General features: G+C 39.1%; 1 protein-coding gene across 2 annotated transcripts in view; it reads left to right on the forward strand.

Annotated features, from left to right (window-relative positions):
* Window positions 1-11,289, forward strand: part of LOC139698337 (rho GTPase-activating protein gacZ-like) — a 50,558-nt gene extending 39,269 nt beyond the window's left edge. For both annotated transcript variants that reach the window (XM_071597241.1, XM_071597242.1), the window contains exon 3: window positions 8,400-11,289. In XM_071597241.1, the coding sequence (XP_071453342.1) occupies window positions 8,400-8,879 (480 nt within the window). In that variant the 3' untranslated portion in view covers window positions 8,880-11,289. The remainder of the gene's footprint in view (window positions 1-8,399) is intronic.
* The last annotated feature ends 1,226 nt before the right edge of the window (window positions 11,290-12,515 follow it).

A 12,515-nucleotide genomic window follows, 5' to 3' on the forward strand; every position in this document is an offset into this window, starting at 1 on the left:
TCATTCAGAATTTTTGCCTAAGATATCAAAAATGACTACGCATAATAATTTTACCCCTCCCATATTATTTTATCCTAGGATAAATCAGGTGTGCCTGGATCTATGTGATAGGTTTGGGTCACTTGAGTAGTGTGAAAGTGGTAAAATGAGGAGAAGTAGGGTGATATGCAACGAAAGACTGTGGATTTGGGTGACTCGAGTTGAAGAGACAAGGGATATTAGGAGTCTCAGAAACGTAAGAGCATGTTTGAGGCGATGCATGAATGTGGTGGAGGTAAAATTAAGTATGTAAGAATTGAGTGGTATATACAATAATGCAAAAAATTGTTTTTTTTATAACCTAATAACATTTTTTACGGGACCAACCGCGAAAGCAAATACCTTAAAAGTGTACCGATTGTACTCATAAGTATCTACGTACGTCTTGGGAGGGATTGAGATCTCAATAAGTCGATAATTAAGGAAAGAGAATGGAATAGAAGTGGAAGGCCACCAAACGGCGACAATAAAGGTTCGGATATCTAACCATAATAAACTTAAAACTCTCGGTTAAAATTGCCAGAATGATGATAAAAGTCAGCCAGAGAAAGATTTTCACAATATTATTTGTGAAAATAAGTTTATTTATACAAGCAAAATGTACGAACGCCACGACGTAATCATTTTCTGTGACTTTAACGCTTTCGGTTCCGGGCGGCAAAGTTACCTCCATTTCGTCTGTCATGATAACATGCCAAACCCTGAGAAAGATTCCAACCGGTGGTCGACGGATGAGTTACCCGCGGGATAATTCATACATTTAAATTGAGACTAAGTCGTTTCAAATATCTTTTGTAGGTCTCAAATCTGCTTTTAATGTGAAATAAATTGTTCATTGCTGTCAATAAATTTGCAGAACAATTTTTCTCTATCCACTTTCCATACGCCATTTTTACTCGAGTGTTTCCGAGCGGTATTCCACAAACGTCGTGATCAATGGAAGCATTTTCTTAACTTTTTGACACGGAATACTAAATATTATTGAATACACACAAACAGGCTCACTCATGAGTAATCGCCTACTTTCACGAATTTGATGGCTATTTTCTCGTAAGTGTCAATTAATCAAAGGGTTATATGAATAGTGCTTTCCTGTTTATGTAACGGTCAAGTTAACGTGTGATTATTTTATATCATAATCCTATTATTGCACAATCTGCATGGGGAATTGAGAGGTGGAATGGAAGGCCGATGGACTGTGGACTACAAGGTAATTTTGCAGAAGTGTATGCAAGCAAGCTTTTGGAACATAATGGAATTTGTTGGGATTTCTCAATGGAAATAATTTCTTTTGGCCAAGGGAATCATCATCATATTGGAGTCAAAGAGAAAGCGCGGTAAAATTAATAATATTTAAAGACCTCAAAACTAATTGGCTACACGAATTAGTATTTCTAAAATTTATCAATCTTCCACAAGAGTGGCGATTGGCCAATTGTGAGTTAAATTTCCAGATTGGCTCATTGTCACTCATCTCTTAATCCGATCAGGCCTATATTTTTAACCATTGATTCTTTAAGCTGTATTCTACAACTATTTAGCTTCATCACTCTATAAAAATTACATTACACCAGACGTTTTTAATTGACATGGTGACGGAGTTGACCCATTGATGATGTCATTGGTGATGTCAGGTTGGATCATTCTAAAGTCCATGCATTCCAAACTTCACTCTTTGTTCCAAACTTTGAAACTATCAAGAGACCGTTTTTAGTCACCACAGTGATTAAAATGCTTAAATCAAAACTGAGACAAAATTATTTTCACCAAAGATTTAGTTTTAAGGGACAAACGATGCTATTCCATTATTTAACTTACGCAACCAGCACGCCAATACATATCACGTAAGCGTCACAATCATACGTAAAGCAATTCCAGTAAATATGCAATCTAGAGGCGTCATTTAAAAAACAATAGATTTGTACGAAAGTCGAATGGGAAAAACCAACTGGCTTTCCCCACCAGACTGTTCGATTTCGCCGACGCCCAGGCTACAAGGCCTCTCTCCTAACTCAATCAATATCTCGGCAAGCAAATGCTACCCAAAATGACATAAGCACGTCTACATAAAAATGCCTACACCTCACTAACTACAACCTATGCCTCGCTGACCACGTTCTACTTTTTGTCTCAACTACCAAGACGCAACTGGACACTTCACACTACAATAGGCTGTTCTTCGATTCTACATCCTTTCTATCTCCCCTCAATCCGTCCAACATTAGGCATCCTTTTCCTCCAACTAACGTTCTTCATTCTATCGCAGACTTCAGCACATCAGCTGGAATGAAAGTGCTCAATGCTCTTGATTGTCGCTCGAAATACTCGCTTAACCTCCTCCATCCTCCTCCACAACCACATCTCGTAAGCTTCCAGTCCACGCCTTTCATCTTGCTTCAACAAATCGCGCTCCATACCAAAGTTTTTACAAGCCGTTTCTCAAGCCCCTGTCGCCATTCTTTCCTTCCCGTGAAAACTACTTTCTCTTACGGAATTATTCTTCTTATATCCCTACTACTTTGATTATATTCGTCCAGAATACTTCTAATATACGTACACTATTAAACTATACTAAAAACCTGCTGCCCTACAAGTTAAACGCTTAAACTAGCCTTCCTCTATTTTGAGAGCCTCATAACCTTAGTTTTGCACTCATTGATTCGAATCCCATGCATTTAATGTATATTGATTAATGAATAACCAAGTCTTTATAATAACTGAGTTGAATCGTTAACTTAATGACCAAGTTCGATGGTTCATATATTTCTTGGATATGAGCTTATTTAATTTTTGCAGTCCAACCGCTTAATCGAAATGAATGCGTCGCCCCTTTCGCCCCGTAAATTATCTAATTTTTGAATCAACGTTTTTTTCTAAATACACATATAAACACGATTAATAATGCCCCCATTAAATTCAAACTGAATGGATCACTGACCATGCCAAATTTGTGAAAAAGCAGTCCGTGTTTGACATCAATCACGTCAATAGGTGAAGAACTTAGTTGAACGCCGGTGTAATATCCGAGATTAAAATATGCTATGTAAAATCATTATTATAAATGACATGAACCTAATAATTCCCGTCTCTCGACACGAACACGATATGCCTGAATCCGTAAAATCCTTTTTTGATTGTCCGGAGCGATCCAGGCACAACCAGATCTGAATTCTATCTCTCTGCGAGTTAGGAAACCATTGTGGTGATATTGTTTTTCCGAGAATATATGTGAAATCAATCCAGAAGCCATGTCATAGAGAACAAAACATTTTGAAAGAAATTGTAGATTGTTCCGAATTCACATTTCCTCTATGCTTTTACAGAGGAAAAAAATATTACCAGAGATACACTCCCATTCCAACTTGGTTCCCTTTGATACGTCTTTATCGCTAAGCAATTGAAATTTTCCTTCCAATTAAAACATATCCAGCTGAGAAGGTTCCAAGGAATATTCCCAGCATTAAGAGATAAGAAAGGCTCGCGAAATCACTTATATGCGTCATATCTTTCTATTCAAACTAGGATTCCAAAAGCATTCAACAGGAATCGATTTAGAGTTTACGAGAGTATGTGAGTAAGTTTAAAGCAATGGCCTATTGGGCGCTCGGTCGACAATGGGAGCTCATAGGAAGGAAGACGAGCAATCGATACTCTTAATCCGATAAGATCAATGAATGGATAACTCTTGCGCAGCACTGCGAGTGGGGCGTTCGGTGTTTCCCCTCGAACTATCGCGCCAGGAGAGGAGTTCTCACATCCCACGGGCGGTCGAGTGGGCATTGCGGCTGTGGAGGTCGAATTGGGTGAATTGGATCACGCATTTTACCCAATCCCATCCCCTAAGGCACGCGATCCGTGCCGTTCCCTGAATTAGAAATGTTACCGGTTTAAAAAAAAGGAAAATATCTTTCGCAAAATGCTGAATCTCAGGGAAGAATATCACGTGCACGCATGTATGGGAGTCGTGCGTGATGATCGTTTGCCCGCACTATGAAGATTTAGGAAGTGTTGTGACACATTTATATTTTTGAGGATGGTTCTATGGGTGTAATTGACTGTCATTTCGGAGACCAAGATTTGAATCCCGGTCGATTCCAACTATTTTCCGCGGTGAACTTTCACATGGCTGCGCATTATTTCATAAAGGCACGAGATGAGTCAATATACATTCATAATAACAAAATCATTGATAATCACAGCTGAGGGTTTCCTTGCAGGAATCCCCCGTGATCCTGCGTCTTTTTGCTCCAGGCGCACGCTACATTTTCTCCCGAACACGTTTTTTAGTGTCCGACCAAAAACGCCCTTTACACACTTTGACTTCAAACGTCATAGCCCTCTGCCTCTAAGCCAGGCTTGATCAATGTCTTCTCTCAATTTTTCGATGGTTTTAGAAAACAATAGCAAGGAAATATGAATGGTAGCCCAGTGTGCAGTGTGTACGCAACTGACTGGGGGGACCGGGTTCAAATCAGAATGTCGTTCCTGGATACTCCTCAGCTTCACCTAAGCCTCAGCTTCAATCTCTTTGAATTCTTTGGTGAGCCACGTCTCCCAGGGAAATCGCAGGCGGAGCAGGGAAAAAACTGCCCCTTTTTATATATATTTCACCCACCCCAACCGAGAGATACGTGAACCCTACGGAGAATGTGATCAGAAAGGTCAGAGTTCTTTGTGCTCACATGTGCTCTTTTGCAACCGGTCAAACGGGCTTTCGCGTACATTAGGTGTTGCAATCAATAGAATACAGGCATAATTTTGATAATTGGAGCTCCAATATGATGGCCCAATCTAAGAAAGTACAAATATAAAAAAAGGGGAAAAATTTCTCAGGTTTTGTGGGCTGGGGTAGATAAGATCATCCACATTTCATCCTTTAAAAGAGTGTATTGCAGGGGGTGTTAGGTCATCGGCCATTTTAGCATTTGAAGATTATTGAAACTTAGTATTATTTTTAAAATATTTCAGGATGTCGTCAGCAATGATCTAGATCGTTGAGGTAACGGATTGTGTGAGAGGGAAAAATAATCCCTTGAGTCACTCACTCTCTGAGGAAGTTTATTTCCCTCGAGTTCTCTTTGTGGTCTCGCTTTACAATGTGATTCGGAGATATTATTCTTCCCATAAATTTGGCGTTAGAGTCATACAATTTTTAATCATTTACTAATTTTAAGCGCTCGATTTAGTTTTAATTTATAATAATAACGAGACGATTTCTGTTCTTTCATAGTGCACTTTTTCGAAATGGTTAGGTTTTTCCTACTGGGGCTTTTCTCCGTCCAATTAGGTCCTTCTAAGCATGGTCTTAAATACGCGAAAACTGCGTATCCAAGTTGAGATCTTCCCAATGTAACCGAAGATCACTCCATCAATTTTCTCATTCAAATATTCCCTCTTTACTCTGAATATTTTTGATAAAGCTAGCCTTTTTAAGTTATTTTATAGTTAATTAAGGCCGCATGATAAATTTTTATAACTTTTCCCCAAGTTAGATTCAATGCTCGTGTATCTGCCAATTATTGCTCTTGTTGTAATACACAAACAACGAATTTTGCCTCACAACAACATATGCATGTTAAAAACCCACTTATTGGAATATATTTAATTACACTCCCTGTAAAATAAAGATTATAATTTGGCTGAAGCGGTTAACTGCTTCAAGCCAAAACGACAATTTAGCAAGTTCCTTTCGCAAAATCTATAAGATTCGTTACAGATTTCAGGTTCAACCTCCTGAGATTGCTCGCTTAACTCGAGAAATAGATTAAAGCGCTATCACTAGAATTCACTAAGTTCACGGAGTCATATCTATGATTTTTGTTCGATATTTATAAAGTTAAATGACGCCCATAATCGTCGCATTTCTACCATAGGCATTACCTTCCCCTCGGAATATGACAATGGCAACTTTTAGTTGACGCGCGTGCAAAGAAGTATTTCATAATGAACTGAATTCCTGACGACCAAACATATGAATATGACCGAGCTTATGAAACGTAGGCATCGGTGTAGGAGGAAGGATGAGTTCCTATCCTTGTGCCGCATGGAAGAAAAATCTTGTACCCGAGAACTCATGCAGCATCGATGAAGCTGAGAGTGCCCAGGGATCTCAGCCGGAATCGAACTCCCCAGTCGGTCACTCACTCGAAATATTATTTGTTGCGTCCCCCTTATCCATTCCCATCACCTGTGAACTCAGTGTCCTTCCTTCCGGTGAAAAACATGACCGTGCCACCGATATTTTGTGTCCTCTTTGCGTTTTATGCCACTGCCTATTACTATAATTATATTCACTTACGTTGACATTTTACTTGTGTGTGCGCATGCAATTAACCGTAATTAATAAAACTAAAACAGCGAAACTAGACAAAGGGTCATCTGCTGTCATACTAGAGAAAGAGATAATATAGCGGAAGTAATGCGCCAATTACACGATCCGTCATATTACCCCCTCTTCAACATGATCCAAATCCACTAAGTCAATAAAAAATCCTCTCCTACCTGCTAATATATGGACTCAATGTAAGACTCTCGCCCAATAAAACCGCCATCATCGCCTCTCCTCACTTCAATCTCCACGACTCTGAGCTCCTGAAGTAGCAAAATCCTCATAGCCGCGGACGCCCTATCGTCTCACGTCCCCTGCTAACACCGGACCGATTCTATACATCCTTAATCCCGACCCAGTCTTTAGAAATACAAATTTACATATGGCCAACCATCGAGTTCACTTCCCTCCCTACCCAAATTCCCCTCGTTTCTACACTCTCTCCGATATTACCTCGCTCAACGCCCCATGCAAAATATTCCCTCTACCAAAATTCCTCACCCGCATGGTAGAATTAGAATCAACAAAAGACCTCTTCAACTTTATTGACAAATTCTTCCATCAGATACCACCAGGGGTGCCCAAATAGTTACCCATCCTTATGTCAACCACTTCATGGGCCACCTTGAAATTACTTTCCTCCTAAGCATCACAAACCTCTCTTCTGGGCCCTAATATGGACAATATCTTCCTTCTTTAGTCCCACAAATATAAAAATCTATCCTCCTTTACGGCAAGTTTCAATTTTTATTTCAAAACATCATTCACATATTTCATTTCGGAATCCTCTGCAATTTTAGGCGCCGGCATCAATTTCAACATAACACATTTTTCCTTTCATTCCGATGAAAACCGGCGAACTATGAGCAATAGTGCCGTTTCCGCAAATGTCGCCCATCCCCACACTAAACGCTCGATGAAAATTTTCCTCTCTGGTCGCAGACACCACATATACGCCCTCACCCTACAATAACATATAGAAGGCCTCCACAACTCCCTCAGCAAAAGCGGAAATGCGAAGAAAAATATTCAATAGCAAAATTCTAACTTAATCTACAAAATACGTTCCTCGGACTCCGGACGGAGGATGAATATACATGAATATCAAAATGATATATACATGACATTTACATGCATACATGCATATACATACACCGATGATGCATAAGCACTCATGAGAGCAATATAGCATTTGGACGGCGGAATAGAACACAAAATAAAATATAAAATACTTATGAGGGCACTCGCATATTAGATTGCTTGAGCTTTCAGCCTTCTTCAGACAGGATGGAAGGTCTCGAATATGCTGGGGGGGAGAGGTGAGGGTGAGAATTTAAAAGATTGGAAAGCAAGTATATATGCGGATTCGTGAGTTCTCACCTCTATATTGGTGGCGGAATCGAGTAGGGATTCTAAGATGGTGAGGGAGAAACACTGGTCGAAGGAAAGGTTGTGGGAATTTGCGTGTGAAGGGATAGGAAGAGAAGAGAGTGAGGCAGAATTACAGAAGTAGCGGTGATTGTTCATTCGAATGGATGTCACACTTCAAAATGTTAAGCTTTCGGCCTTCTCTTCAGGTATATTACTGCTCCTGTAATATGGCTTTTGTGAGTGCTTCTGCATCATTTTAAATATATTCGCATATTCAACGCTATATAATACCAATTTCTTTCGACTGAATGACCACGAGCAGTGCTGAAGCCAATTTACACAATCTTATAAATTAATGATGGCATTATATTTATAGCGAAATTGACCTCCCATATAGGTAGAGTAATGTAATTATAACATACTAAGACACAATGCTTAACTACATACTATTTCATTTGTAGTATTTGGAAAGTGAACGAAAATGTATGGCGAATGAATGTAACCAGGCCAGAGCCCCCGGAGAAAACTGGAAATCCCATCCATGTCTTGTGAAAACGAAACCCTCTCAAGCACTCCAGATACCGTACGTGCGCGTCAGGGTGACCCGCGGCATGGCTGGGTCGGGCATGACGCTAATCGATCCATCAATCCCCTTTCGCAGGATGTGGCCTTCATTAACCCGGCGAACGTGGTTTTCGTGTACATGTTGGTGCGGGAGCTGCTCGGAGACGGCGAAGGGACCGGGGATGGCGAGAAGGAGCCCCTGAAGGCGGCCGAGGCGGAAGCGGTCGAATCAGAGCAAGGACTTCAAGCCGTGGTGCTCACCTGCCTCTACCTCTCCTACGCCTACATGGGCAACGAAATCTCCTACCCTCTCAAGCCGTTCCTCGTGGACGAGGACAAGGATCGCTTCTGGGACAGGTGCCTCTCCATCGTCCACAGACTCTCGCGCTCCATGCTCCGCATCAACGCGGAGCCGTCCTTCTTCACAGAGATATTCACGGAGCTGAAGGCTTGCGGCTCCGCCACCGCGCTGAGCAGCCCGGGGAGCACCGTGGTGCGCCACGACGGCGTGGTGTCGCCGTGCGCCACCAGTGCCTCGGCCGTGGCGGTGGGCCCGGGCAGCGGGACTGGGGCTTGACCTGTCACGATGCTGCACGTCCGGGCCATCATCCGGCAGCCGCAGTACGTGACGAACCTGTGACCGTGGGGTGGTGGGGAAGGAGTGGTGATCGATGCTGGTAAGGCTGCGCGCGGGCAGACAGCGGTCCGGCGCCGAATCCAGGTGTGCCAGAGCCCGGCACCGGGCTCACGCTGGGCGTCGCGTCTCCTTCTAGAAACCAAGACAAACCTTAGGGAATCGAGGATAAATGGATTTAGAAAGTTTTGACTAAAAAATGAAAACCTATCAATCAATAAGACATCCTGCCCATGGTGATACGTATATGTTGTATTATTAAACGAGATAACGAGGGATAAATTGCCACAATGTTTCATTGGCCACCTCCCCTGCGTGAATGGCTGTTGCTACCTTTGTAAATTGACCCATCAGTTTTTAAAAGTGTGGAAACTGGTACCCTGTGAAACGGAATATGAATCCAAGGTTGCTGCCATGGCAGAAATGTAGAAGAATGTCGTCCTCGATGCTCACTGGCATTTTTTATCCATTCACGAAAGTAAGCAAATGGACAGAACATAAGTGTTAAATGCACATTAATATAACTCATTGCCTGATATTGTGAAAAGGCACGAACAATTTGTTATTTATTGTAAGTGGAAGGTGTTTTTTCTCATGTTTTGATTTGGCATGTCTGGCACTGTCGCTCATGAAGTGCTATAATATATTTTCTACAACCGGCCAAAAAAAAATTAATTTCAAATTCTTCAATGCTGACTGGTGCCCAATTTTAAGGAAAATCCCGTAATATTATTGATATTATGCAAACTGGATATTAACTGGTTAGAACTGATAAGTCACACTGCTTATCACTAAATGCTAGACTAAAGAGAGAAACAGAAAAATGGAGATTAATAAATTAAGCTGTATCCTCAAAAAATTTTTTTCATATACTTTTTTGATGATGCATCATGAGGAGTTGTGCAATTTCTCTTAAAGAGATGTTATAAAATGCAATTGCTCTGTGGGTCACAAGGCCTAATTCTAAATATGGTGGTTCTAAGTTACAACACCAACCAAAGACTATTAAGCATGCAATAATTGTTATTTAGAAAGGTTGTGGTTGTTTGAGAGATATCATAGGGGTCCATTAGTTAGGTATTTTGATAAATTCATTGTAATTTGAAGGGATTTCATAGCAGCAGATACAAGGTAAAAAAATGATGCAATGGTACGGTAATGAAATCCAACCATACTGCTCGCTTGCTAGGCTTGAAAATTTTGAATGCATTTTTGGAATTTTATTCCCTGTGCCAACAGCGATGCTAGTACTGCTTCCAAAATAAAAAAAAACTCTCTTACAACTGCAGACCTTCAAATGTCAACAATATAAGAGATAAAGAAACGTTATGTTACTCAGTTTTGAACAAAATTTTAGCAAAAAAAAATTAGAAATTTGGAAGAACACAGACAGCAAAGACATTGAAATGAGTTGTTGTGTTAAAAAGTTTTGTTGTTAATTGTCAATGAATGCAGTTATGCGCATGGTGTCTAGGGAGACTTGATAAAACATGTTGACAATATAATCAAGCGCTAACTCAAAAGGAAAAGTAAATGTTTTATGTTATACCCTCCAAGGGCTTGTATGGACAGAGAGAGAATGATAAATGGGTAAATGGATGAACATGATGGTTGGCATAATGTGTTCATGTTAAACTTCAAAAGGTTTTGTCTGTGAAAAAGGCCAAACAGTTAAGGCTTGAAAAGTACTTCAAGTGATGTGATAACTCCCATTTTTGTAGGAGATGAGACAGAATCTAAGAACTGTCCTAGATATATTATATGAGTGTTGTGCTCAAACTTTGTGATGCAAAAAAGTATTCTGTTGTATTCTCTTATGATGTTGAGCAATGTTCCTGCAAAAAAACCAGAAAGGTGTTGTAAAAGTTAAATGACAACTTCTCATCATTAATATTTAGTAATTACTAGGTTCTACAGTTATTAAGTCACAAGCCAAGACTCTTTTGTATGTGCTGGTGATGTGGAATACTTCTATGCTAATCTAATCGATTGAAAAATTATCATTATCTTCCTTTCATAACTTGGGGGATAGAAATGTTTACCTAAATTTTATGGACATCAAGATTTCCCTAAAAAGATTAATCCACTTCCCCATAGGTCAAATTGCCGCCCACTACAGATCCTTTAAAGTCTTAATTAGGTTGGGGAAAGTAATTTTTTAGTGCTAGGCTTGTACACTCTTTAGTGGAAACCATGATGAAGACGTATGATGGGTGAACAAGAAAAAGAAGAATGTATGAAAGGAGCCCTTTATTCCCAAGCCAACATGGTTGTCTTTTAATACATGAATACAGTTGTTTCTTTTGGTATGGTCACCAAAAAATAATAAAGGCCAAAATAGTGAGAAACTGAACCTGCATCTGTATTTATTTTATTAATTGGACATCTTTAAATGTAATAGTGCCAAAATAAAAAAAGTGTATGCAATAAATAATTCCAAGCTATCAATATTATCACTAAAGATATCCAAAGATCTTGATAGAAGCCTTATTAACATATATACATACATTTTTATGGATGTATACATACACATACATACTTAGTGTGTGTGTGCCATATGCGTGTGTGTATATATATATATATATATATATATATATATATATATATATATATATATATATATATATATATATAAACACACACAGGCACATGCATACACATACATGTACACATAATATGTATTAGCAGCTCATGGAATACACCAATGCTGTTGTTTGCTGACTGGTGACTTGCAATACATACCACATGAAGTTTTAAATATATATATATATATATATATATATATATATATTCTTCAAGAATGGTATGTAGGAAAAATTTCTGATCATTTTATGAATGTCTTATTATTTCTTAAAATAAGGACATATTTTCATAGTTCCGCTACAGTTGAATTCAGTTTGAGAAGTTTTTGCTCTTGAGTTAACAATTGCAAAGACAATCACAGTGTTTACAAGAAGAAAGAGAAATTAAGATCACAAATTTCAGTCATATAATTTTAATATCCTGCCATGTTATTCATTTATTGCTCTTCAATTTAATTGAACCTTTCAAGATAATTCAGATGTAAGTGGCTTCTTGAACAGCATTAATCTTTTCCATAATAATGAAAAACAGAACTGTTATTTTTGAGCCCTTTTCCACTTAACTGGAACTGTATCTTTCTGTATTGAAATATCTTCTAGGTCTAATATTTTGACTAAATCCAAACTGATATGGAGACGAAAGAAATGTGAGCTCCTAATGCTTACGTTTTTATTTGTGTTACTGGATATTTGATTATTGACAGTGAATATATTATTTTGTAAAACATATTCATAATTTATGATCTTCATGCAATATCCCAATTCTAAGAAACATATGTGACTGATCGACCCAAATATGCATGGGTCAAGCCTCAACCCATACTGAAGATAATCTCCTTATACCTCTGCCACCCATCCACCATGTACTCCCAGTTCTAATGTGCACATAAGAATGAGTATATTGGTGCTTCTCTCTCTGCCAACTTATAAGATGTGAAAAAATGTATTTTAACTGAAAAAAATCAAAAATACTTGCGCAAAAATAATTTAATAAAAA

This window comes from Hetaerina americana, unplaced genomic scaffold (assembly GCF_022747635.1).
Source record: "Hetaerina americana unplaced genomic scaffold, ioHetAmer1.1.p SCAF_82, whole genome shotgun sequence".
Taxonomy (NCBI): domain Eukaryota; kingdom Metazoa; phylum Arthropoda; class Insecta; order Odonata; family Calopterygidae; genus Hetaerina; species Hetaerina americana.